At 47.1% G+C, this 25,711-nt stretch overlaps 5 protein-coding genes across 5 annotated transcripts; 2 read left to right on the forward strand and 3 right to left on the reverse strand.

Moving 5' to 3' along the window:
- The first annotated feature begins 1,293 nt into the window (after positions 1 to 1,293).
- On the forward strand, positions 1,294 to 12,792 carry COQ5 (coenzyme Q5, methyltransferase). The gene is made up of 7 exons (XM_069031358.1): positions 1,294 to 1,458; positions 1,819 to 1,968; positions 2,452 to 2,676; positions 9,848 to 9,954; positions 11,523 to 11,611; positions 11,763 to 11,874; positions 11,991 to 12,792. Exons 1-7 carry the CDS (start codon positions 1,311 to 1,313, stop codon positions 12,090 to 12,092), a joined length of 933 nt encoding a protein of 310 aa, XP_068887459.1. The 5' UTR covers positions 1,294 to 1,310; the 3' UTR covers positions 12,093 to 12,792.
- Positions 12,724 to 14,971, reverse strand: LOC138119469 (dynein light chain 1, cytoplasmic-like). Its single transcript, XM_069031360.1, has 3 exons — positions 14,846 to 14,971; positions 14,164 to 14,301; positions 12,724 to 13,091 (listed from the first exon to the last, which is right to left on the reverse strand). Exons 1-3 carry the CDS (start codon positions 14,954 to 14,956, stop codon positions 12,954 to 12,956), a joined length of 387 nt encoding a protein of 128 aa, XP_068887461.1. The 5' UTR covers positions 14,957 to 14,971; the 3' UTR covers positions 12,724 to 12,953.
- A 3,271-nt stretch (positions 14,972 to 18,242) lies between these two features.
- GATC (glutamyl-tRNA amidotransferase subunit C) lies at positions 18,243 to 20,120 on the reverse strand. Its single transcript, XM_069031359.1, has 4 exons — positions 19,982 to 20,120; positions 19,542 to 19,708; positions 19,058 to 19,161; positions 18,243 to 18,678 (listed from the first exon to the last, which is right to left on the reverse strand). The coding sequence occupies exons 1-4, from the start codon at positions 20,078 to 20,080 to the stop codon at positions 18,647 to 18,649; spliced, it is 402 nt and encodes a 133-aa protein (XP_068887460.1). The 5' UTR covers positions 20,081 to 20,120; the 3' UTR covers positions 18,243 to 18,646.
- Positions 20,121 to 20,127: 7 nt separating this feature from the next.
- TRIAP1 (TP53 regulated inhibitor of apoptosis 1) lies at positions 20,128 to 21,700 on the forward strand. The gene is made up of 2 exons (XM_069031362.1): positions 20,128 to 20,337; positions 21,066 to 21,700. Exons 1-2 carry the CDS (start codon positions 20,191 to 20,193, stop codon positions 21,147 to 21,149), a joined length of 231 nt encoding a protein of 76 aa, XP_068887463.1. The 5' UTR covers positions 20,128 to 20,190; the 3' UTR covers positions 21,150 to 21,700.
- Positions 21,701 to 22,842: 1,142 nt separating this feature from the next.
- Positions 22,843 to 24,524, reverse strand: COX6A1 (cytochrome c oxidase subunit 6A1). The gene is made up of 3 exons (XM_069031361.1): positions 24,367 to 24,524; positions 23,917 to 24,059; positions 22,843 to 23,112 (listed from the first exon to the last, which is right to left on the reverse strand). Exons 1-3 carry the CDS (start codon positions 24,467 to 24,469, stop codon positions 23,032 to 23,034), a joined length of 327 nt encoding a protein of 108 aa, XP_068887462.1. The 5' UTR covers positions 24,470 to 24,524; the 3' UTR covers positions 22,843 to 23,031.
- Positions 24,525 to 25,711: the final 1,187 nt, after the last annotated feature.

Below are 25,711 nucleotides of genomic sequence, written 5' to 3' on the forward strand. Positions count from 1 at the left end.
AGCCTGAGGAAGCTGGGCCTGTTCAGCTTTGAGAAGAGATGGCTGACAGGGGACCTTATTAATGTATATAAATACCTAAAGGGTAGGTGTGAGAGGGTGGACCAGGTTCTTCTCGGTGGTGCTGAGAAATAGGACACGAGGCAGACAACGAGCAGAAACTGATGCACAGGAAGTTCCACCTGAGCATGAGGAAGAACTTCACTTTGCAGGTGACTGTGCACTGGAATAGGTTGCCCAAAGAGGTTGTGGAATCTCCCTCTGGAGATATTCCAGAACCGCCTGGACACAATCCTGTGCCATGTGCTCTGGGATGACCCTGCTGGAGCAGGGAGGTTGGACCATATGACCCACAGTGGTCCCTTCCAGCCTCCCCCATTCTGTGACTCTGTGCATGCAGCTCGTCACTGGTGTCTGTGCAGTGTCTGTGACTACAGTGTGAGAGGGACTCTCCCAGTCACTGCTCTGGTAGGCAAAGATCATCTGTCACTACAGCCGAGGCTGAGAAAAATACCCAACAAAATCAAATATGATGCTTTGGAGGGCATCCTGCTGCAAGGAACATAGAATTTAAAAATATTATATGAGAAAAATAGGGGGAAATCATGGTGTGGTCTGATGACGGTGCTAAAAGTCTCAATATGGCAGGAAGATCCTGGTGAGGGACCCCAGCTCATGCCCTGGGAATGCAGTCCCTGGGCTGATCTTAACAGCATGATGTCATCTCTCCTGAGAATGGGTTAAATCACTTCTTTGTATCTACAAGTTGGCAGAACTCCTGAATGATTCAAATAAAGTGATAAACAGGGCAGGTTTGGGGGGGGGAGGGAAAGGGTAGAAAAGGTTTCTAATGTGTCCTAATGCTCTTGACAGGAATCAAGGCACCTTTCACTCCTTGCAATTCATCAGAACCCACAAACTCTCCCTCCTGCTCCCCACGAGGCTTCACTTTAAGTGAAGGAAACTCCAAAATTAGAAAACAAAAGAAAAACTAAATAAAGTTAAAGAAAATAAAGAAAAGTTAAAGAAAACTATTTACGAAATTAGTCAAGTACACCGTGAGGATTGTGTTGGGTTTGGGTTTTGGGGTTTTTTTTCCCTGTCATGTTAGTCCTCGCAGCACAGGTTCCGTCGTGCCGTGAAGCAGCGGTGGGACCGAGGGGGGTTCGGTGACCGTGTCCGGCAGAACTGGCGTCCCGTGGGGCTGCGGAAAACGCTTCCCGGTACGTCCCCGGTAGGAGCAGACACTCGCCGGAGCGCGGCTCCCGCCCCGCGCCGGCCCGCGCCGCCCCCGCCCCGCCGGTGCCCCGAAGATGGCGGCGGTGCGGCTGTGGCGGTGCCGCTGCTGGGCGCTGCTCTCCCGGCCCGCCGGGAGACTGCGGGCGCGCCGCGGTTTGGCCACGGGGCCGGAGATGCACTTCGGTTTCCAGACCGTGACGGAGGAGGAGAGGAGGGAGAAAAGTGAGGGGGGCGGCGGGAGAGGGGAGGCTGGGCCTGGAGTCGAGCTGGGGTCCCGGGCAGCCGGTGATCGTTCTCCAGGGTGCTGGGGACGTGTTTGGGGCTGGGCCTTGTTTGAGGCATTATGGGGAGTCAATATCACTGTTACTCCCCTCAGCTCGGGAAGGCTGTGTTTCTCCAGAGACCTTTGTCAGGCAACAGGCTCAGTAGGATTCAGTCATATTATTTTGTAATGAGTTTTCGTGTGGTATTTTTCAGTTCCACGTAGCGACAGACTTCTACAAGGCAATGAAGGACACATTTTACTTTGACATGAGCATTTTTAAGTAAATTGCATCTCATTCCCATGTCCTTTCTTTGCAGTTTATCAGGTCTTTGAAAGTGTGGCCAAGAAATACGATGTCATGAATGATTCAATGACTTTAGGAATTCATCGGGTATGGAAAGATATCCTCATGCATAAAATGAACCCTTCCCCAGGAACACTTCTCCTAGATGTTGCTGGAGGAACAGGTAAATAATTTTGGTGAGTTCCACATGACAATGCCACACTGTTTTTCAGCTGTTTGAGTCTGCTCAGAATTATGTTGCCTGTTGGGGTTCCCCCCCCCCCCTTAGCTCCCTGTCTTTAAAACTAGTGAAGCATCTACTTGACTCTACTTGACTTTCCCAGAGAAGGGTTGAGAGCTAATATTTTTGTGGTTTTTAGTATCTTGCTTTAAGGGCCTGAGAGTGTTATAGTACTGCAATGATATGTTGTGGAACACTGAGTGAATTTGTAGAAAGTCATGGACTCTTTGATTTTAGTAAGTTCCCTTATATACATGTGCACACACTCTTTCTGTGTCTATGCAGTGTGTCTGAGAGGGTGTTTTTATAAATATATATGACTAAAAAGAAATATTAACTCAGTTGGATGTTCAAAGCCTTATGTTTCAACTTCCTGGAGTTAGAAAACATTCCAAAATCTGTTTCTTTCCTTTTAAACAATTGCAGGTGATATTGCCTTTCGATTCATTAACTATGTTCGCTCTGTACGAGAACGCCAGCTCCAGAGGAAGCTCAAGCACCGTCAGAATCTGTCATGGCAGGAAATTTTTGAGAGTTACCAGAAAGACAAATTTAACTCACTAGGAGATTCCCAAGTGGTGGTCTGTGACATCAACAGAGAAATGTTAAAAGTTGGGAAGCAGAAAGCACAGCATCTTGGCTACTCTGAAGGTAAGTAATGCATTATACCATGGCAGTAACATTCCTGATAGCAAGAAATTGTAAGTGGCAGAGGTTTTTTCGCTGTTTCCCTGTGTGCATTCACCAAGAGTGGGAACTGTGCATGGGGAGAAGGAACATGAGTTACACAGTCAGTGATTGTGCATTTTGTCTACATGAGTGGTGGGCTTATCAGTAACCTGGACATCCATGCTCCACAGATAGGCGTGGTCTTGATTCTTTGGAGACTGGGAAGCAACACAGCTGCAACTGCATCACATACTGATAGTCCTTATGGAGGGAGTGTGACTTTTCATGTTCCTCAGACTCTGGAAGCTTTCTAGCAAAATGTATTAAGTGTTTTGGTCAGTGTTGCATGGCAAAACATCAGTAGTTGTCTGTAGTTACACTTTGAGCAGAGATTTTCTTTTTACAACTTTGCCACAAACAAATGGCAGCTGTGCTAGTTTGAAAACAAACCAGTGGGAGGCACCAAGTCAGAATAACAATTTAATGGAAATTAAAGAAAAGGAAAAGAAAGTAGAAGAAAACACCGACAGAGTCAAGATACAACCTGAGTCCCTGTTAGGCAGGGTGGTGTAGCAGTCCTCTGAAGTAGTGATCCTGTAGTAGAAGGGGTCTGCTCTTCTCAGAAAGTCCAGTGGTGGCTGTGGGGCTCCTGTCCTCTGGAAATCCAGTGGAAAGCCAGTCTCTGGTGTTTAGAGTCCCAGTTTATATCCATGATGGGATGCTTGGTTCCTCCCTCTGGGTGGAGCATCTCACAATAGGGTAATGAGTCATGAGGCCAAGTGTTGATTAGGCTCATTAACAGAAGATGGTCCGGAGGGAGTTATCTCTGAGTCATGCAGCAGGACAATGATGGGCCATTAACAGCAAGATAGTCTGGGGGGAGGAGGCAAGGAAACGCTTCCCCACCTGATTTCCACAGCTCATGAGGATGGTAATAGAATACACCTCAACCCAGGACATTATCCACCCCTTATTCTATTACCATCCACATCATCCCAAATCAAGACCTTTTTAAACTCTAAACACACATACATATATATATATACATACATATATACATACATATATATATACAGACATATACAATGAAACCCTACACACCGTTCTCACCTAAGATTAGGTCTCCTTGTGGTACACAACGGGTTTCCCCATCTTTCTGCATTACCCACCAAGTGCACCCAGGTCCTTGAGCAAAGACAATCCCACGGATGGGTTTGCCTTTCCCTGAGGTGGTATTAATCCAGACAGTCTTTCCTAAAATACCTCTCAGTTGTACCACAGGGACTCCATCTCCATCCACTGTGTGCAAGGGTTCAGACTTGGCAGGACCAGCTCGATTGATGGATCCTTGGGTATTGACCATCCAGGTGGCCTTTGCTAAGTTCACTTCGCAATTTTTGAAGGTCCCCCCACCAAGTGCCTTTAGGGTAGTTTTAAGTAGTCCATTGCAGCGTTCAACTTTTCCAGCAGCTGGTGCATGATAAGGAATGTGATATATCCATTCAATACCGTGTTCTCTGGCCCAGGTGTTGATGAGGCTGTTCTTAAAATGAGTCCCGTTGTCTGACTCGATCCTGTCAGGGGTGCCATGTCTCCACAGGACTTGCTTTTCCAGGCCCAAGATGGTGTTCTGGGCTGTAGCATGAGGCACAGGGTAGGTCTCCAGCCATCCAGTGGTTGCTTCAACCATGATCAACACGTAGCGCTTGCCTTGGCGGGTTTGGGGAAGGGTGATGTAATCAACTTGCCAGGCTTCCCCATACCTGTACTTTGACCATCGTCCGCCATACCAGAGAGGCTTCACCCGCTTGGCTTGTTTGATTGCAGCACAGGTCTCACAACTGTGGATGACCTGTGAGATGCTGTCCATGGTAAGGTCCACTCCTCAGTAACGGGCCCATTGGTATGTTGCATCTCTCCCCTGATGACCAGAGGCATCATGGGCCCAACGAGCCAGGAATAATTCTCCCTTGTGCTGCCAGTCTAGATCCACCTGTGATACTTTCACCTTGGCAGCTCGGTCCACCTGCTCGTTGTTGCGATGTTCTTCATTAGCCCGACTCTTGGGTACATGCGCATCCACGTGTCGAACCTTCACAGTCAGCTTCTCTACTCGGGCGGCGATGTCCTGCTAGATCTCAGCGGCCCAGATGGGTTTCCCTCTGCGCTGCCAGTTGGCTTTTCTCCAGCGATCCAGCCATCCCCACAGAGCATTAGCTACCATCCACGAGTCGGTGTAGAGATAGAGCCTCGGCTACTTCTCTCATTCAGCAATATCCAAAGCCAGCTGGACAGCTTTAAGCTCTGCAACCTGACTCGATCCACCTTGTCCCTTGGTAGCTTGTGCAACTTGTCGTGTGGGGCTCCATACTGCAGCTTTCCACTTCCGGTTAGCGCCTATGATTCGGCAGGAACCATCAGTGAAGAAAGCATAATGTCTTTCAGTCTCCGGTAGCTCATTATATGGTGGGGCTTCCTCAGCATGAGTCACTTGCTCTTCCTCTTCTTCAGAAGATAATCCAAAAGTCTCACCTTCAGGCCAGTTTGTTATAATTTCCAGAATCCCAGGGCGATTCGGGTTTCCAATACGGGCACGCTGTGTGATGAGAGCAATCCATTTGCTCCATGTGGTGTTGGTGGCGTGATGCGTGGAAGGAACCTTTCCCTTGAACATCCAACCCAGCACCGGTAGTCGGGGTGCCAGGAGGAGTTGTGCCTCTGTGCCAATTACCTCTGAGGCAGCTTGGACTCCTTCACAGGCGGCCAAGATTTCCTTCTCTGTGGGAGTGTAGTTGGCTTCAGATCCTCTGTAGCTTCGGCTCCAGAATCCCAGGGGTCGGCCCCGAGTCTCACCAGGCACCTTCTGCCAGAGGCTCCAGGACAGGCCATTGTTCCCGGCTGCAGAGTAGAGCACGTTCTTCACCTCTGGTCCTGTCCTGACTGGGCCAAGGGTTACCACGTGAGCGATTTCCTGCTTGATCTGGGCGAAGGCTTGCTGCTGTTCGGGGCCCCAGTGGAAATCGTTCTTCTTGCGGGTAACCAGGTAGAGAGGGCTCACGATCTGGCTGTACTCAGGAATGTGCATTCTCCAAAAACCTATGGCGCCTAGGAAAGCTTGTGTTTCCTTCTTGCTGGTCAGTGGAGACATCGCAGTGATCTTGTTGATGACCTCGGTGGGAATCTGACGTCGTCCATCTTGCCACTTTACTCCCAGGAACTGGATCTCTCGGGGAGGTCCCTTGACTTTGCTCCTTTTGATGGCAAAGCCAGCTTCCAGGAGGATCTGGATGATTTTCTCTCCTTTCTCAAATACTTCCTTTGCTGTGTTTCCCCACACGATGATGTCATCGATGTATTGCAGATGTTCTGGAGCCTCACCCATTTCCAGTGCAGTCTGGATCAGTCCATGGCAAATGGTGGGACTGTGCTTCCACCCCTGGGGCAGTCGGTTCCAGGTGTATTGCACACCCTTCCAGGTGAAAGCAAACTGGGGCCTGCATTCTGCTGCCAAAGGAATGGAGAAGAAGGCGTTGGCAATGTCAATAGTGGAGTACCACTTCGCTGCTTTGGACTCCAGCTCGTACTGAAGTTCCAACATGTCCGGCACAGCAGCACTCAATGGTGGCGTGACCTCATTCAGGCCACGGTAGTCCACTGTCAGTCTCCATTCTCCATTGGACTTACGCACTGGCCATATAGGGCTGTTGAAAGGTGAACAGGCCTTGCTGACCACCCCTTGGCTCTCCAATTTGCGAATCATCTCATGGATGGGAACCACAGAGTCTCTGTCAGTGCGGTATTGCCGATGGTGCACTGTTGCTGTGGCGATTGGTACCTGTTGTTCTTCAACTCTTAGCAGTCCCACAGCAAAGGGGTCATCTGAGAGGCCAGGCAATGTACTCAGTTGTCTGATATCTTCTGTCTCCACAGGAGCTATCCCAAAAGCCCAACGATGTCCTTTTGGGTCCTTGAAATATCCATTTCTGAGATATTCTGTGCCGAGAATGCACAGGGCCTCTGGGCCAGTCATGATGGGGTGTTTCTGCCACTCGTTCCCAGTTAAACTCACTTCAGCTTCCAGTACAGTCAGCTGCTGGGATCCTCCTGTCACCCCAGAAATAGAAATGGGTTCTGTTCCCACATACCTTGATGGCATCAGAGTACATTGAGCGCCAGTGTCAACCAAAGCCGTGTATTTTTGTGGGTCAGATGTGCCAGGCCATCAGATCCACACAGTCCAAAAGACCCGATTATCCCTTTCCTCTACCTGGCTAGAGGCAGGGCCCCTCTATTCCTGGTCATGTTGCATGTTGCTCCCTTCTGGTGAATACGTTCCTGAGGTCCCTTCAAGAGGATCGGTCGTATTATCATTCCTATACCGTCTGGAGTTCTGTGTGCAAGAGACCGGAGCAATGTTGACTCTAGATGCGCTTCTTGTGGTAGTTGTCCCTCTTTTTAGTTCACGTACCCAGGCTGCTACAGAGGAGGTGGGTTTTCCATGCCACTTACTCATGTCTTCTCCATGTTCCTGAAGGAAAAACCAGATATTACCTCGTGGGGTGTATCCTCTCTCCCTGGTTGGGGGATGCCGGCTCCTAATGGCAGAGACTTTTGTTGGTTCTGGCGAGATCTGATAAATCTCTTCCTTAAGTTCCTTTTTCAATTTCTGATGGCCTTCTTCAATCAAGCTCTGGACTTGCTCAGCCAGCCTTGTTTGCACAGATGAGACATGGGTGCGAAACGGGGCTGTGACGGTGTCCTCATAAATCCTCAGCTTGTTCACCAAAACGCCCACCCTGTCCTCACCTTCCCTCCATTGCAGCGTTGCCAGGTAACGGGAGTACATCTCTGGTCCAAGGCGTGCGAACCTCAACCACATCTGTGATGTGCACTGGACACCATCTGGGCTCTTAGGAAATCTCTCGTCTTCTGAGAAAATGATCTCCAACACAGCCAATTCCCTCAGGCACCGGATACCTTGTTCCATTGTGCTCCATTTCCCTTGGTGCACCTGGAGGTCTTCTTTACAAAGGTACCTGTCCCTTACACTTATGAGCAGTCGCCGCCAGAGGCTGAGAATTTCTTGGGTTCTCCCAATCCCCTGGTCAATGACCACATCCCGGGACAGAGATCCCAGCTGCCTGGCCTCACTTCCGTCCAGAATGGTGTCATTGGCTGCAGCGTCCCAAATGCGGAGCAGCCAGGTCAGGATGGACTCATTCGTCTGGCGGGTGAATTCCCTCCGCAGGTCGCGCAGCTCACCCAGGGATAGCGACCGAGTGATGATCTCTGGCTCTGCCTCTTCTGCTGGGTGCGAAGATCCTGTTGCATCCTCGTCAGTCACTGTGCGGACTGCTTTGCTTTTTGATTTATTCTTCTGAACAGGGGCAACTGCAATCGGTTTAGGCTGTTCTGGTTCAGTGACAGTTTGTGTGGAGATGCTTACAGCTCCTTTGGTTTTTTCCTCCTCTGTGACAGTCTGCGTAGAAATGGACACTGTTGTCTTGCGTCTGGGTTCTTTCTCCTCTGTGACAGTCTGCGTGGACATGGACGCTGTGGTCTTGGGTCTGGGTTCTTTCTCCTCTGTGACAGTCTGCGTGGACATGGACACTGTGGTCTTGGGTCTGGGTTCTTTCTCCTCTGTGACAGTCTGTGTGGACATGGACGCTGTGGTCTTGGGTCTGGGTTCTTTCTCCTCTGTGACAGTCTGCGTGGACATGGATGCTGTCACTTTGCTTTTGGTTCCTTTTTTCTTTGCGACAATCTGTGTAGACATTGTGCTTGTTGCTCAGCTCCTTTCTTTCCTCTCATCCTGAGGATGCTGTGCCATAGCTCTGATCCTAAGCATGGTGTACACAGTGCAGGTCATGGAGAAAAAAGAGAAAAGAACTGACAAGAAGATTATGCCATCCTTAACATCCACAGGGAACTCAATATTTTCAAAAACTGCTGTGTCCGGGCTGAAAGGCTGGGAAAAAACATTGTTTAATCCTCCCCCCAGGGGCTGGGTATGATTGTTGAGGCCCCAGATGTAGCAGCCTAAAGTAGGACAAGCAGACAAAGTTGAGTATATATTCCGAATTATGTTCATTGTCTCGGAGGTTATCATGCAGTAGGCATAATACACTAATAAAGTAAATTTTATACCATACCCTGGTCTACACAGGAGCATTACAATCGGCAGATAGTTCCCCATGTGCGGAAAAATATAAAGAGCTAGGTACAAGACCCATGTAAGCATGTTGAGCATCATAGTGAGTAGGTGGCTTGTACAATACAAAATTGTAATTCTGACTTTTCTCAGCAGCCTGCCTCACGTTGGGTGCCAAATTATGTGCTAGTTTGAAAACAAACCAGTGGGAGGCACCAAGTCAGAATAACAATTTAATGGAAATTAAAGAAAAGGAAAAGAAAGTAGAAGAAAACACCGACAGAGTCAAGATACAACCTGAGTCCCTGTTAGGCAGGGTGGTGTAGCAGTCCTCTGAAGTAGTGATCCTGTAGTAGAAGGGGTCTGCTCTTCTCAGAAAGTCCAGTGGTGGCTGTGGGGCTCCTGTCCTCTGGAAATCCAGTGGAAAGCCAGTCTCTGGTGTTTAGAGTCCCAGTTTATATCCATGATGGGATGCTTGGTTCCTCCCTCTGGGTGGGGCATCTCACAATAGGGTAATGAGTCATGAGGCCAAGTGTTGATTAGGCTCATTAACAGAAGATAGTCCGGAGGGAGTTATCTCTGAGTCATGCAGCAGGACAATGATGGGCCATTAACAGCAAGATAGTCTGGGGGGAGGAGGCAAGGAAACGCTTCCCCACCTGATTTCCACAGCTCATGAGGATGGTAATAGAATACACCTCAACCCAGGACAGCAGCCAACAATGCTTTCAAACATAATGCAAGTTTTGGGTAAAATCTTTCTGGCACATACATACTATGTGTTTATGCGGAACAGTGTTTTGGCTGATCTGCAGAATTAACTACTCTGTCTTGAAAGATTTGTGAGTATAGGTCAAGGTGTCTTTCCTCCAACAAAAGTGCAAAATGGAAACATTTGGTTTAAATATCACTTTAAAACTAATGAATTCCTTCTAGAATGGGTAAGTTCTAGCCTTTCTGGAGCAGTCTGAGTTCAATTCTGGGACTTGTCTTTTACTACAGGCTTGTCCTGGGTACTTGGGAATGCCGAAGAGTTGCCCTTTGATAATGATAAGTTTGATGTTTACACAATTGCCTTTGGAATAAGAAATGTAACTCGTATTGATTTGGTAAGTTACTAGAATGTATCCTGACATATGGTCCTTATGATTTTTTATTCTACAAAGGAAGCAAAGTAGGAACTCCTTTGGATAAAGGAAGGTCCTAGTCTACTCCTGAAACATTTAAAATAAGTGGCATGTAGTATGCAACTTCTTTGAATAGAGAATGCAATCAACTGCCCCACCTTTGTCATAAAAACGTTGATTTATACCAGTTGCACCCAATCCTTACAGCTTGGCAAGCCACACAGTCTCTTCCTAAGGCAAAGGGCTGGATGCTACAGTCATTCCCCACCTTCTCCTGACCAATGGCATGGCTGGATATGCATATGCACAGTGCAGTAGTCTGTATATCTCAAATCTTCCTGAAGCACCTGATCTATATCCCACTGACAGTGGGTCCAATGCTTCCTGTCCCCTTCTGTTTCCCTCCCTGAACCAACAGAACTGCCAGAGCAGAGTGGGAAGGAGGCTGCTGCCCCCACTGCTGGTGAACTAACCTGTTCAGCCCACTTCTGCTCAGTGTCTTTACACTGGCTGGTGGCAGAGCTCACTATAAAGAACAAGTATGGTTTTAATTAGGATAAGTCTTACCCTATAAACTATTTCTGTCCTTTGAGAAGGACTGGCTGTGGGGGTGACACCTGACTGGATATGCTAGTTGTCTGTTTTGGAGGAGTGTGTTACAACCTTGGCAGAGCTCCTGTGGAAGGTGTAGCATTTGGATCCAAACCACCTTGAACCATATGCATTTGAAATTAATGTGGATGGCTTCTCCTTGTGCTTTGTCTGCACCCTTCCAAAGCAAAGGCTCTTTGCCTTCGTGCATACAGCAGTCTGGCAGCAGAGCTCCTGTGTAGTGTTTATATTTTATCCTGTAGGAACGGGACAGTTGAAGTCAAGCAGATGTACAGACTTCAGAGGTTCTGGAATACAATTCTGCTCTGCTCTTGTATGAAAGAATATACAGTTTTAAACAGAACTTTGTCCAGATTCTTGTTAGGTATTCTATTTCAATGCAGGATGGAATTTTCAAAGTAGCCAAAGATTTTCTTCTTCCTTCTCCTTCCTTCCTGTTCTTGTACATTGCTCATCCGAAACCCAGTATCATTCCTTCTTTGAACCTTTGGGTGTGCCTCACAGTAAAATCCTTTCTTTTGATTAAAAAAACCCTATCATGCCCTTTTTTCAGTTTCTTGTAGGTGAGTCACCTTCTCCCTTTTCTGTTTGGTATGTAATTAGAAGAGCTCTGCCAACAAACTTTCATCAGCTGGGAGTAGGGAAAGAAAAGAAAAATTGCAAACCCGACATCACAGTTTTGACACAAAGCCTTGTAAAAGTCTATTTATGTAGCAGCAAGAGTATTTGTGCTTTGGGTTTGTGTCATATTGTTTTTGGTTTGTTTTTTTTTTTTTACTTGTCTTGAGATCCTTCTCTACATTAAATATTGCAGATTGCCAGTCAGGATACTCTTAATTCCCCTCAGTTCATCAGAGTTGCATGATAATATCACATGGCATGATAATAGGCAGGTGCTGTTCTATAGAAGCAAACTTATCTCATCTGCTTTGTCTCAGGCACTTCAAGAGGCCTATCGTGTGCTGAAACCAGGAGGAAGATTTCTCTGCCTTGAATTCAGTCATGTCAGCAACCCTCTTCTTTCCAGGTAGGAACATGGAGACACTTTGAGGCTACATCTTGGTGCACTTTTAAAATCAGCTACAGGCTGCATAGCATAGTGGCACAGAGACCAGCTCATGTTGGAGAGGGTTTAAAATTTGTTTCTATTGATCTGTATTTGTTGTCTCTCTCTGCAGGCTCTATGATCTCTACAGTTTCCAGGTTATCCCTGTCCTGGGTGAGGTTATTGCTGGTGACTGGAAGTCTTACCAGTATCTTGTGGAGAGCATCCGACAGTTCCCCCCTCAGGTAAGGTAGTATTTCCCCAAATTCATTAACACACAAAACACAATTCCAGCATAATCTTGTGGCCAGCTGGTTTACAGGCCTTCAGGTTGTTAATAATTATGGCACTTATTTTTCAGGAGGAGCTGAAGGCAATGATAGAAGACGTAGGCTTTTTCAAAGTGGATTATGAGAATTTAAACTTTGGCATTGTTGCCATTCACTCAGGTTTCAAACTGTGAGTCTGTGTAGCAAAACTCCAAAAGTATAATTTTCATGAAGGTTATGAAAGCTGTGGAATTTTAATGGCATCAAGAAGAGTTCCAAGAACTTGTGCAGCAGATACTTGCTCACCAGCCAAACTCAGAAGAATACAAGTTACCTATCGCCACCAAGAAACCTGTGGAGTGACTCCAATGGCGTTTCTTACACTTGCATTTCCCTTCAAGTGCAATGTAAAAGACATGGCCAAAACTGAGCAGTGCTAACAAGTGAAGCAAGTTGGCAGTGGGTGTGGATACAGAAATAGACAGATTAGTCTTCAAATACGATGCCTTTCTTTTTACTAAGCTTTAAGGAGGATATTATACTTGCGAAAAGTAACTTGGATTTATGAAGTAACTATGGACTTCTATGTAGCTGTTATTATCTTTGTTATGTGGAGTTTAAGGATTTTTTCCCATGACTCCTCTACTTCTTTCAAAGGCAAATGGAATGTCTTATGAAATAAAAGGGCTCTGCATCAACATTTTTCCACTTAAATCAGTCTTGTAAGAAGGTTTGCTAAGAAAGGATGGATTTGGGAACAGAGGTGGGGATGTTCATCCTTCATTCACAAGGCAATAAAGAGGGTAATGCAAGAGGGCAAAGGGATAAACTTGTTCCAACAGTTTTATTAGCAAAGAAGCTGTCTTTTGAAATAAAATAAATACAAGGAAGACATTTTTGCTTTTTTCTATAGCCACAACGAAAATACCAGCTGCTACAGCAAAATCCCTGACCATTAACGATACAACAAAAGACCTGAAGATCAGGAAGGCTGAAGGTGGGAGTCAGTGTGCAGTCCTGTACCCAGGTGCAAGTTTCAGTAACAGTCCACAGTTCTAGCCAGACTTGAAAAGAAGAATAGCAACTTGGCCGAGGTAGAAGTAGATGAAGTGCTTGGTCTCATGAGTCACGTAGCTGCCAAAGTTCCTTCCCACGATGCAGTGCCAAGTGGGATTGTATTTCTTGTCAAATTCCTACAGAAGAGAGAAACTCAGCATTTTCATGGTAATTATACTAATATTGTCTAACAGTTGGAGGGTTTTTTTGGCAATGATTTGTCACTTGTTAACAAGTCTCACTTTGGGAAGAAGGCAATTAAGGAGCAGCATATGCTCTTAAGTACAAGGATCATCTGTCACTTTATAACTCATTTGCTGCTTAGTCATATAAAAAAAAAGCGCTTCCAAAAACAGCAGGAATAAGCTTAAAACATATGGTTGGGGAAGTAACTTTTCCCCTAAAGTCAGGCCATGATCTCAAACCATAACTTCTAAGAACTTCACTGCTTGTTCAGAATCTCCAACAAAACTGGTATTTTGGCTTCATTAGCTGTTTTTTGCAATAAGGATGTTGAAAGGACACTTGATGGCAAATTCTCTGCCACATCCTTGACACCTGGTCATCAGATGATGCTGTGACACACTGTTGTCAGGAGCCTGCTACAACTTATAAATAAACTCCTGTTTACAGGTCTACAGTGAGCAAACCCATGCAGTCAGTGGATTTCTACTGCAGTACCTAAGAGTTGTCAGCTGAAGATATTTTTGTGAGGACATGGGAGTTTCTGTTCTGCTCAACCAAACCCTTCAGTTACTTGCAGCTCAGTCAGGCTCTCAGTAGGAGTGAAGAGAGAAAATGTGACGAACTGTAAGCTATGAACCATCTGTTCAGCGTTAGCATGAACAGCTTGTCTTACACGTGGTGGGAAAGGGAAAAAACCAAACGCACTTATTACATGGTTGGCAAACCACCACTCTTTAGGCTGCACAGAGCCTATGTCTTGTACCAGCTCATCAGTCACAGGGACAGTCAGCTGCCACTATGCTCACCGGGACAATGGGACAGTTAGTTAGTCCGGACAAAGGCACTACAGGAGAAAAGCAGAAGGACCTAGAAAGGTCCACATAAAGGTGGGGAAAGGAACAGAAAGAGAGAAAGTCTAACTTGATTATCTAGTGCCTCTAGAACTCGTTTCTCTGGAGCTACTTGCCTACCAGCGTTCTCCCCAGTTGATTTTTCACGAGTACATTACAAGCCAACATCTACCTTCTTTATGTGAGCAGCGATGTCCTTCTCAATGTTGTATTTCTCCAAGGCCTGAGTAGCACATTCTACGGAGTCTTGCTGCATTTCCTCTGACATGTCTGCATTTTTGATCACTGCCTTTCGATCACTCATGATTGCCTGCTTGGAGAAAAGAAGGAGGAAATTCAAAGTTGCAGAAGCGCCTGCCAGAACCACCTGCCAAGCAGCCCCAAAGGTATCGTCATTCCCAGCGCGCTCTCGGGCGCCGCGCGGTGCCACCGCCGTGGCCGGGCAGCGTCGGCCGAGTGCGCTGGGCACGGGCACAGCCCGAGCAGCGGCGGCTCAAACGCCGGCTCACGTTAAGCACTCGCTCTCCGGCCGGCAGCGACACAAGCACCGCCGCAATCTCCGCCCTCCCCACTCCCGCTCCGGCCGGGAGCTCCGCGAGAGAGCGCGGGCGCTCCATCGCCCGGCCCCGACGGCCCTTCCCTCCTCTGAGGGAAGCGAAGAAAGCCCGGCACGCGCGGCCAAGGGCTCGGAGCCCCGCGTGGCTGCAGCGTCCCGCCGGCAGCTGCCGGGGATGCGGAAAAATCGGAGGCGGCGGCCGGGGAAGAGCCCAGGCACGGCGGAGCCGCCAGGACACGCGGGATCCCCGGGTACCGGAATGGTTGAGTCTCGGAGCCGTGCGCGCCCCGTCCCTCACCGTTAGGGCGCTGCGGTATCGGCGCGGTGCGGAGCGAACGGCGCTGCGCTCTGGTCCGTGCGTGCCTCGCAGCGCCTCAACCCCGCCCCCTGCGCGCCGGCCCCCAGCCATTGGCTATCGTCACCGTCCCCCGAGCGCCCATTGGCTGCGGCGCGGCGCCCGGCAAGCCTTTACTGCAGCGTTGTCTTGCGGCCCGGGATGCCTCGCGCCGCGTCCATTCCCATGGCGACCGGCGGGATGCGGGGAGGTAACGGGAGCACAAGGCGCATGTTTTGGGATGATCACGTAGATTTGGGCTGTGTATGCAAAGCTTCAGTCCTGGCTCCCGTGCGACTCGTCTGCTGCGCCAGGGGAGGGTTAGGTTGGACATTAGGAGGAATTTCTTCACAGAAAGTGTGATTAGACACTGGAAGGAGCTGCCCAGGGAGGTGGTGGAGTCACTGTCCCTGGATGTGTTTAAGGAAAGACTGGACATGACACTGAGTGCCGTGGTCTGGTTTACACGGTGGTGTTGGACTCGATGATCTCAGAGGTCTTTTCCAATTTATTTCTGTGATTCTGTGTGGCATCAGCAGGTGATCCTGGGTAAAAAACTTGTTCCTTAAAGTATGCTCAGTCTCCAAGGCATTGTAATGTGTCCACCAGCTCCTGTAAAACGCCTTTCAATAGTTGATATATGGGCCCCAAAAGCCATTTTATTACTTGCCCCAGCCTGGATCACAGAAATGCTGACGTTAACCAATAATCTCTGCAACAGACTGTCTCTTTGAAACAAGCTCTTGTTGGGAATAGCCCTTTCAATAGTATGTGGTATTACTGAAAGAATACTGGGATATTACCTGGGGTAGCTGTTTCAGTAATATGCCCTTTACTGAGAGTGAAGCCCACCCATGCTGAAGGAAGGAGTTCCATAGCTTGTAAATGACACTTGATCATCTATCCTGTTCACTTGTCTGTTTTCAGTTGTGTCTTTTCAATTCAGTGACCTCTGATAGAAATCTCTGACCCATATTTACTGGGTATGATCAAGTCAGCTGCAAACTTTATTCCTTTTGTGAAGCAAATCTATCAGACATTTACACCATCTTTTGCAGACCTCACTATTTCTGCAACTCTTGCCTTTTTTTGTTTGTGTTTGGTTTGGGGGTTATTTTGGTTGGTTGGTTGGGTTGGTTTTGTTTTGGTTTTTTTTTTTGTTTAAATGAAGCAAGATGTTTTGGTAGGTCCCCAGTGGTCTGTTTTCTTAGTTTCACTCTCCCTGGGGCACTTTCTACTTACACTCTTGTCAGCAGATAGAACATTGCTGTTGGAGTCTTCCACAGCTGGTGATCTGTTAATAACAGGACTCTGAACCATGTCTATAGCAAACAGCACAGGATGACTTAAAATAAATTTTCAAATACTGCTTGGTAGGACTCAGATTTCCTTGTAGAAATTAAAAAAAAAATAAAAACAAAACACCTCGAGCATTTACCTCACTTGAAATGTATATATTTTTCATATTCATACAGTGTAGTAACCTGCTCAATCTCATTCAGAGCAAAAGTAGCATAACTGCAAGCAACCCTTTGCTTTTGCAAACTCTAAGGCAACCTCAGAAGAATATACTGCCCCCAGAAATATTGAAACTGGATAATGTAATACTTTTGTCACTCTAGAATATCTCAGGAGTAACTCCTGACTCCTAGATTTTAGCATTCCAATTAGGAGAGATACAGTTCACAACTTTGTTTGTGTGCTAGAAATCTGAAGAAATTTTGAATGGTCTTGGGGCCACAGTAAGTAATTAATTTACAGAACTGTGTTCAGTATCTGCAGCTTTTGCAGTAGTTCTTTGAGTATTGGACAGTTTTGTGCTGACAGAATGGAACCATTTAACAATCTTCCAAGTGCTTACACTGAACTTCAGAAATACCCATGAATTTCTGAGGAGGTGGTTGTGTTTGGTAGCTGCAGGCAAGTTTCTCTGCATTTATTAAGAAATGGTTTGCTGAAGGAACAATTGCAATGACAACTGCAGGAAATGTCAGTGTGGGTGAGATATATGTCATTAATGAGAAACATTAAAGCCTGAGATACATGGCTTTACAGAGAGACATTAGAGTCCTACTTGTTAATCAAGAATATAAAACTACAGTTTCCCTCAGGACAGAGCTGCAGGGAAATGCAGAACAAACAAACACAGGAGATGATAGCTGGGGTAGAGGAGGTGCTTAAGAAATCTGGGTAATGGATAAGGCATATCATGAGATTCCTCTCACAGATGGAGGTTAGACTGTAAGCACTTTTCGCGTGAGCTGTTTTTTTAGTCTGTCTTGCACAATGTATCACTGTATTAATAAAGATTTTTAGTGGGGCTCCTACTTAATACCAAAACATTAAAATAATCATTATTAGCAATAAAACAATTTCCATTTTCTTTTTCTTTCCACAAAAGTGAAGCAATCCCCACATTGAAATTTTCTTTGTAAACCTGGGATTTATATGCAAGGGCTTCCAATCCAATTTTATATGTACAAATTTGTGGTGGTAGAAAAATGTTAGCAGGTTTAAGTGAGGTTATCTCCATGGTCTCCAGAGAAACTGGATCCATTTACTGAGTCCTGCAGTGAATGCAGGTGAACCAGCACATGAGGGGTGTCTCTCCCTCTCTCAAAGTGCAGCCAGGGCCCAGTGGGGTTCAGCACCATCCCGTGGGGCTCAGCACCACCACATTAGACCCACTAAGGCACTGACTCACCCTGCCCCACAGGCAGCTCATCTGCCCTCTGTGAGCTTTTCTGTTTTGGTGGTTGCAGGTGTCTGAGTCAAGGTTGCAATGCCCTTACTCGTGTAGTTGCATCAAACCCCTTCATTAAGGAAATGTGTGTTTTCCACTGCAAATGCAGTTTGGGCTGCAGGGAACAAGCATCAGGCAGTCTGTTCTCTCACTGGAGTGTGTGGGAGCAGCACTGAACTGGCAGTTTTAAGTTTGGCCTGTGCTGCATTGGGAATGTGGAATCATCTTGTCCAAATTGTTGGTTTAGCTGTTGCCTTTAAATAGTTACTTGATGCTATTTTGGGTTAAAAGCTCCTGCAGCCATGCAGTTCACTTTCAAATTCCTCTTCCTTCTTCTATGTAAATAATATCGTCCCCATTCTCTCTGGTGGTCAAAGGAGGAGGCCAAAATGGATAGAACAAGGGGGAACTTCTCAAAGCGGGAATTATCTGCTAATATGATTGTGATATCAATCATATTGATTGATTGATAGTCTTTCCTTGTTATGATTTATATACACATTATAAATTTCTTTTAGGCTGAGCTTGTATATTGGTAAAACTTCAGCATTTGCAGGGTCTGAATCTTGACAAGTCTGACACTAAAGCAATAATACAGTGTTACAGCTTTGCAGAGGATTGGATTAGTGGTGTTAAACAAAAGCTTTATTTTAATACCACTGAATAGTAATTACGTTTTATGCATATATGTGACTATATTATGGATGCTTAAACAAATAATGAAGTAATTGCACAGAGTGGGACAAGGGTTTGTTCTCACCTCCAGACAGCAAATTCACTTTGCCAGATAAAAGCACCAAGGTCATCTGTCATGCTGCCTTCCAGCTGCACGGACATTGAATATTTCAGCAGCACTACTAGACTTTAACATCTTCATTCTTCTGTCTTGCAAGTGCTCTTTTGACCAAAATGTGTGCCAGGGTGTTTCAGCTGTGACTGCACAAAACTTTGCTTTCCCAAATAAAATACTGAAAGGGCATCTGGGCTCTGGGCTGTCACTAAAAGCCCTGCAGAAAAGTGTCTCATTCTTCCAGCTTTGGTAAAGGGATGTTACCTGAGAGAAAACAAAAAACAAGTTGTGTGGGACCAGCTGTAAGTTACCTTGTGGGCAGGACAGCCTGGCATGGAAGTGCTTCTCCAGTTTACTCCATGTACAGGCAGCTTAAATATCCTGAGAAAGTCAGGAAAGTAAGTCCTGTCTGACTTCCTCTAAGGAATTTCACAACATGTGCAGTAACTTCAGAATCAGGTCAGCCTCTGTACTGCTTCTGGACCAATAAATTGCACATTATTTTACATAGATGGCTACAGTAATTTATTTTAGTACTCCCTATTATTAACTAGTATTTCTGAAAGTAAATGCAGATATGGCAGGTTATATTCTTCAGGTTAATTCAGGTGAGATTAAGAGATTTTTGTAAGAAAGTCAATACCTGGTGGAGCTACAAAGTACTCCTCTACTTTCTCTCTGGCATTTTCCAGCAGGTCTTTGGTGCAGTTGCCTTCTGTCACATCATCTTCTCGAAGATACAGACACCTGAAGGACAAAGGTTACTGCCTGTCTTTCAGCTATTCTGTAAATATGAGGTAGGAAGGGTGGCTTATCTCTAAACCTGGTTTTGGTCTCTTAAATAAACACTTGGACAAGTACTGGAACATTTTGAAGCACCCAAGAATGCCACTAGCAGGTATTTGGGGAGCAGGGTGACAATTAACACAGATTAAAGAACTGAAGTTCACCTTCACTTTGCTCACACATAAAAATCATGTCCCAGTGACAACTTTATCCCCCACAAAAGCACAGTAAGACATTCTGAGCAAAGTGGCCACATGCATCATGATTCCCAGGGAAAAAAGGTCACAAAAGCTAACAGCTTGATGCATAACAGATAAAAGGAGACTGCTGTGATTCACCACCTGTCCTCCAGCACTGAATCCATCGGTTCCACGCCATCGGTGTTTACTTCACGAAGCTGATCAGCAAACTGGATAGCTTTCTGCAGCTGCTCCACGGCCTCCGAATCCCGGAAATCCACCAGGGCCAGGTGCTCCAAGTGGTCCAGCACTTCCACCGACACTTTCTGCTGCACAAAAGCACCAATATGGACAAAAAAGTCAGAAATTAACAAGTTTAATAGTGCTACTTTCTTTTAATTAATAACTTGTTACACGTCAAACCCAGAGTTTACCAAAAAATCCTAAAATCGTTAAGGGTGGAAAAGACCTTTAAGGTCACCAAATCCAACCTACTGGTAGGGACCCGCTGATTCCTGTTACTTTCGTGGAAAATTAACCCTTGTTTTATCCCGTTTCTACTGTCCTGCCTCGCGAGGGGCAAGCCGGCTCCGCGGCGGTACCTGCGGCCGGTGCCCGCTGTGCCACCTCACCGGGCGTGAGGGGCGTCGCGGAGGGGCCCGCCAGGCGCGGAGCCACCGCTCGAGGGACAGTGCTCGCATCGCGCCACCGCCGCGTGACCTCACATATCCGCGCGTGGCGTCACCCGCGCGCCGGATGCGCGTCACTCGGCGGCGCACCCGTCCCGTCCCGTCCCGGCGCGGCCGTCGCGATGAACAGCGTGGGCGAGGCGTGCACGGAGCTGAAGCGCGAGTACGACCAGTGCTTCAACCGCTGGTTCGCCGAGAAGTTCCTCAAGGGCGACAGCGCCGGCGACCCCTGCGGGCAGCTCTTCAAGCGCTACCAACTTTGCGTGCAGGTGCGTCCGGCCCCGGGGCCCCGGGCCCCCTTCGCTCCCTGCCCCGAGCGTCCTTCCCCCATTCTGACCCTTCTTACCGGCGTGCTGGTACCCCAGGAGCAGCCTCAGCCTTCAGCAGTGACCCCGACACGCAGCTCTGGGTTTATCTCGCCCTTAGTCGGTCATGACATGGAAGATTTTACAGGTGTCTCCTAATTTTATTGTACGTAACTCCTTAAGGCTACTTCTGTAGAGGCTGCAGCACGTTTCTTTTATACGATCCGGACTATAGTTGAGTGAGTTCTCAGTACGTCCTTCATTAACTCTAACACTGAAGCTTTATTCAAACCAGCTTTAAGACTACTTTTTCTAGATCACTTATTTTTAGATAATTTCTATTCAGGCAACAAGCGATAGGACAAGAGGTTATAGACTTAAGCTGCACCAGGGAGGTTCAGGTTGAACATCAGGAGGAATTTTTTCACAGAAGGGGTGATCAGACATTGGAATGGGCTGCCCAGGGAGGTGGTGGAGTCAGTGTCCCTGAAGGCATTTAAGGAAAGACTGGGCATGGCCATGGTCTGGTTGACGTGATGCTGTTGGGTCATAGGTTGGACTCAATGATCTCAGAGGTGTTTTACAACCTAATTGATCCTGTGATTCTGTGTTTTGTACCAAAGATTACATCATGTAGCCCTATAACAAAGCGTCAAGTTGAATTATCTGGTTTTCTTTTTTCCTCTTTTCAGAAAGCAATCAAGGAGAAGGACATACCCATTGAGGGCCTGGAGTTCATGGGCCCGAGTAAAGGAAAAACTGAAAACTCCTCTTGATGTTGGCTGTACGGGTGGAGTCACTAATACAAGCCTTTGGACTAAGCACCATCATCAGGTATACCGTGGATGCCACCTGGAGAAGACCTTTGGACCTTTGTTAACTCCCTCGTAGGAAGGGAGAAATGTTCTCTGCTTGTGAAAACAAACAGCTAAAAGGAAAAAAAAGACTGGATCATGTGCTAACTGCTGCCTCCTTTCCAGTGAGTTCTTGGTGGTTCAGCATCTAATGGCTTAAAAATCTATGTGAACTAACTTCCTACTGAATGTAATGGGGGAATGCTGGTTGGAGTGGGCTGAGATAGTTTCTTTGTGGCTGATTTCTTTTGCTTATTTATATAACGCTTGAAAGTGTTTAAGAAGAATATGGAGGGGGTTGATATACTTTGTATCATCTCTATGCTGCTGAATTTTGGTGGTTTCATGTGATCTTGAAAGCTGAAGGGCTTAAGCACTGTTTTGTGTCAGCAAGAGAGATGGTTTAAAAGCAGTGCTGGACCTGCAACAGCTTGGCTAAAATAAATACAACCAGGTTATATTTTGTTCAAGTAGGTAACTGTGCAGTAGAGTCTGATTGTGACCTCTAGGAGTGATGGAGCTGGCCTGCTCAGCAGCTGAAGACTTTTAATGCTGAGGTTACTTCAACCTTTTCTGAGGTACTGATGCAACCACAAACTTGAATTCTCTCTCCTTTAGCTTTACACATTCCTGTGGTTTGATCCTCAGACAGGGATGGGGCAACACTTGCTCCCCTACTTACACCAACACAGTTGAAAGAGTAAAAGATATTATGGCCTGGGGACATACTGGTAAGCAGATGAAAAAAATCATATGGAAACATGGGGAAGGACATCCTGCAGTACCCACTCTGAGATTCTCTCTTGCTCTCCATCAGTCCTTTCAACAGCAAGATGCCAAAGCAGCTGCTGCATTCTACCTTTTGGGAAGAACCAAATTAACAATAGTTGAGAGAGAGCTCAGTTTCATACCGTAAAAAAAATACAGAAGTTATAGAAAGAACTGGGAAATGGTTGACTTTTAGCGAGCAAAAACTTGAAAATTAAGGTTGTACTGGCACAGGCCCAGGCTGTTGGCTCATTAATCCCTTCTACTTTAAGCAGCTTCTGCATGACACAGTACACATTATACAGACATAAGCAGTAGAGCCAAAATTGTGTTTTCTTCTGCAAAACCTGTGTGAGAGACTTTGGTGCAGACTGCAGCTTTATGGAAAGCAGAGTGGTGAGCAAGATATATGCTGATGTACCTGAAAATTTCAGAGCTAAAGGTGAACAGTGTGAAGGCAGAGCTTAGCTCAATATCTTTGCTGCCACTCCCTCTGCCAGAAGGAACCAAGAGAAGACCACCTTCATGACTGTTAATAAATACTGTAAAAGCCAATGATGGAGAATGTGCTTCAGTATATATTGAATTTTAATCTACGTATCTGTTCTGGCTGTGAGTTTAGAGTCATCAGCTAAACCAGACATGAAGAATATGAAATTGATTCATGTCCTATGCCAAGTGCATTCCCGTTGTTTGTGTTATCAGACACAGGAACATATGTTAACATTCAGGCAGTCAAACCCCTTTGCTCATACACTGTGTTCTCTGGGAAATCTTAATGCTTTATGCAAACACTGAACTAAAAAACTTCTAAGAATTCAGGTTAACAAACAAGTCAAATCCGAAATTCATGTCCAGAGTTGTTTATTTAAAGGACCCCATCACAAATACACACGGGGACCACACTACCACTCAGCTTCATCACAGAAGAAATGCAGTTTCTGAAACTATGACCCCATGAAATGATGGTTCCCACTCAACATTCTGGTTCAAGATGGGGAGAGCCAAAGTTCCGGCTGTGGTCAGAATCTTGGTTTTAATCTTCATAACCAGTTGGGAGAGGGTTAGCGTGGGGATTGTGAAACAGAGTTTTATTCCCATCACCCCAGGGGAAACGCTGTTGAAAGAAGAAAGAAAATAGGCCAGTGGCAGCTCCTGAGCAATCCCTAGAGCATCAGAAACCAAGAGCAATACAGACTCAAACATCAATTCTCCCAGGCCATTAGTGACAGAACAAGAGGAAATAGCCTCAAGCTGTGCCACGGAAGGTTTTAGGCTGGACATCAGGAGGAATTTCGTCACAGAAGGGGTTGTTAAACGTTGGGATAAATTGCCCAGGCTGCTGGGCTCACCATCCCTGGAGGTGTTTAGGTATAGACTGGAGGTAGCACTTAGTGCCATGATGTGGTTGACAGGGTGGATATGAGTCACAGGCTAGACTCCATCTTAGAAGTATTTTCAAACCTAAATGATTCTATGATCACACAGCTCAACAGGCTGGTGAATTAAGCAAGCTGGCTCCCAGGACATAGGAAGCAAGAGTTGGAAAACATCTCCCTTAGCTGGCTGGGAGTCACAGTCTATAAACAGCACAGTCTTTGCTCTTACTTAAAGATCAACTGTGCTGTATTATAAGGACCCCAAGTTTGAGTATTTAGCATCTCCACTGCTAGTTTTTAGATCTGTATTAGTTTAAGTACAGCACCTTTAGGACTGAAAACTTTTCAGCAAGACATTAGGAGGATCACTTTGGGGTGGGAAGACCTGTGAATACCATGGGTACTTTTACTGCCTCAGAAACAGCCATGAGTTGATATCACAGCCAATGTAGCAAACGAAAAAGAAATGCTGGGGCAATCTCAGAGGAAGCTCTGCAGCCATGGAGGAAACGAGGGCTCCTAAACATCGCAGGTGGAAGTACCTTGGTCCTGATCCGGAGGTGGGTGTAGGGCACAAACTCGGGCCTCTCGTGCTCCCCGTGCTGTGCGTTCAGATAGGAGTTCAGCATGCACACGGCCACGCCGGGCAGCGCCACCACGAAGGTCAACGTCTTCCACATCCGGGCTGGGCGGGGGCAGCGGGACAGCAATTAGAACAACAATCACCATTTTCATTAGCATTACTGACTTGACAGCACGTTAAATACAATTAGCGCATTAACGAGGCACTAATGAACGCTGTGTCCCACGCTCAAGCGCGTGTCCCCTCCCCGTCTGTAACAGGGATCCGGGCTCACGGTTTAAGCCCCGGTGCCCCGGCGGGGGCTCACACCAAGCACCTGCTATGCCCCGTTCCCACAGAGAAGGGCACCGGCTGTCAAGGGCAGCGCCGCGCGCCCTGGCTCCGCCCCCGCCCCGCAGAGCCCCGTTACCTCCGCCGCCCTCGTGTGCCGCGGCCGCCATGCCGCGCGCCGGCGGGGAGCGCGGGGCAGCGGCGCCAAGCAGCAGGCGGGACACCCGGCCGAGCACCGCCATGTCCTCCCCGTCCGCACACCGGAACCGGAACCGGAACCGGAACCGGAACCGCGCTGGGCGGAACCGACGGCGGCAGCGGCCGCGCTGACCTTGAGCAGGGCCTCCTGCGCGCACGCGCCGCCCTGGGCGGGAGGGGCGGGGCAGTGACGTCACGCGCTGGGTGTCCTGAGGGGCGGGCGCCTTCTTGGTGTTGAGGGTGGAGCGAGGCTGGTCGGGGTTTGTGGAGCTTGTGTTGGGGGCGGTGACAGAGACACAGACTCGCTTAGGTGGGTGTTGACTTCTGAGGGCGTTGTATCCGTCGTATGACCGAATATCACCGTGTCAACCAGACCATGGCACTCAGTGCCACGTCCAGCTTTTTCTTGAACACCTCCAGTGATTCCACCACCTCCCTGGGTAGCCCATTCCAATGTCTGATCACACTTTCTGTGGAGAAATGACTCCTGGTGCCCAAGCTAAACCTCCCCTGGTGCAGCTGGAGGCTATTTCCTCTTGTCCTGTTGCTAGTGCCTGGGAGAAGAGACTGATCCTCACCTGCCTACAACCTCCTGTCAAATAGAGAGTGATAAGTAGTTAAGAGTGAGAAGTCCTGGGGATGTGAAGACAGGAAGAGCTCTGGGGATGTCCCAGGCATGAGGGGATCAAGGGGCCCCTCAAATGGGGCAGTTCTGTTACCACGAATGTGTTTTTAATTACATGTATTCCTGGGATGATTCTATTGAAATAATAACATCACTTGAATGAAGACAAGATTTCCAGGAAAAAAATTACAAATATCTAGGTTCTCTTTTAGTTCTTTATTGGAGCCTTATGGTTAGCTGTTTGACTTTTGGCAGAAGCTGTGTAGGTGTAGAGTACATTTTTCAGCACTTAAAGCACCACAGCAAAATGAGAGGGTTCCCATGGTGGATGTAGAAACTGTAACAGCAGAAAAGCAAAGAAACTTAGCTCTTGCGAAGGGCAGTGGTAGGGGCTGGTCTGAGAAGAATGACATGAAGGAATTGTGGTTTACTCCAAACAAGGTTCAGTTGTTGTTAGAAGGAGGAGGTTTGTTGGTAATGTGCACACCTTGGTCCCATGGAATTGGTCACTTCTCTTTTGCCAAGACCAAGGCATGCAGTGTGGCATGGCTGTTAGATGGTGGGAAGCTGTGTTTGCTACTGGGGAGCAGGATTTCTTTACCCTTTTTCACCTGGAGCAGGGCTTGTGTCCAATTTACTATATGGCATAAAGGAACGGTAA

This window comes from Aphelocoma coerulescens, chromosome 15 (genome assembly GCF_041296385.1).
Source record: "Aphelocoma coerulescens isolate FSJ_1873_10779 chromosome 15, UR_Acoe_1.0, whole genome shotgun sequence".
Taxonomy (NCBI): domain Eukaryota; kingdom Metazoa; phylum Chordata; class Aves; order Passeriformes; family Corvidae; genus Aphelocoma; species Aphelocoma coerulescens.

Bases quoted from the DNA above. Each gene is read 5' to 3' on its own strand.
- TRIAP1 (XM_069031362.1), top strand. From the start codon at position 20,191: ATGAACAGCGTGGGCGAGGCGTGCACGGAGCTGAAGCGCGAGTACGAC. The intron at 20,338-21,065 runs GTGCGTCCGGCC...TCCTCTTTTCAG, and splicing joins GCTACCAACTTTGCGTGCAG to AAAGCAATCAAGGAGAAGGA.
- LOC138119469 (XM_069031360.1), bottom strand. From the start codon at position 14,956: ATGGCTGGGGGCCGGCGCGCAGGGGGCGGGGTTGAGGCGCTGCGAGGC. The intron at 14,302-14,845 runs GTGAGGGACGGG...TTCTCCAAGCAG, and splicing joins GATACCGCAGCGCCCTAACG to GCAATCATGAGTGATCGAAA. The intron at 13,092-14,163 runs GTAGATGTTGGC...TCTCTTCTGTAG, and splicing joins TCGCTGCTCACATAAAGAAG to GAATTTGACAAGAAATACAA.
- COQ5 (XM_069031358.1), top strand. From the start codon at position 1,311: ATGGCGGCGGTGCGGCTGTGGCGGTGCCGCTGCTGGGCGCTGCTCTCC. The intron at 9,955-11,522 runs GTAAGTTACTAG...GCTTTGTCTCAG, and splicing joins ATGTAACTCGTATTGATTTG to GCACTTCAAGAGGCCTATCG. The intron at 11,612-11,762 runs GTAGGAACATGG...CTCTCTCTGCAG, and splicing joins AGCAACCCTCTTCTTTCCAG to GCTCTATGATCTCTACAGTT.
- COX6A1 (XM_069031361.1), bottom strand. From the start codon at position 24,469: ATGGCGGTGCTCGGCCGGGTGTCCCGCCTGCTGCTTGGCGCCGCTGCC. The intron at 24,060-24,366 runs GTAACGGGGCTC...GCCCCCGCCCAG, and splicing joins GGCACACGAGGGCGGCGGAG to CCCGGATGTGGAAGACGTTG. The intron at 23,113-23,916 runs GTACTTCCACCT...TTCTTTCAACAG, and splicing joins ACCTCCGGATCAGGACCAAG to CGTTTCCCCTGGGGTGATGG.
- GATC (XM_069031359.1), bottom strand. From the start codon at position 20,080: ATGCGAGCACTGTCCCTCGAGCGGTGGCTCCGCGCCTGGCGGGCCCCT. The intron at 19,162-19,541 runs GTGGTGAATCAC...TTTGTCCTTCAG, and splicing joins GATTCAGTGCTGGAGGACAG to GTGTCTGTATCTTCGAGAAG. The intron at 18,679-19,057 runs GTATTGACTTTC...GTTTTCTCTCAG, and splicing joins GTACTTTGTAGCTCCACCAG to GTAACATCCCTTTACCAAAG.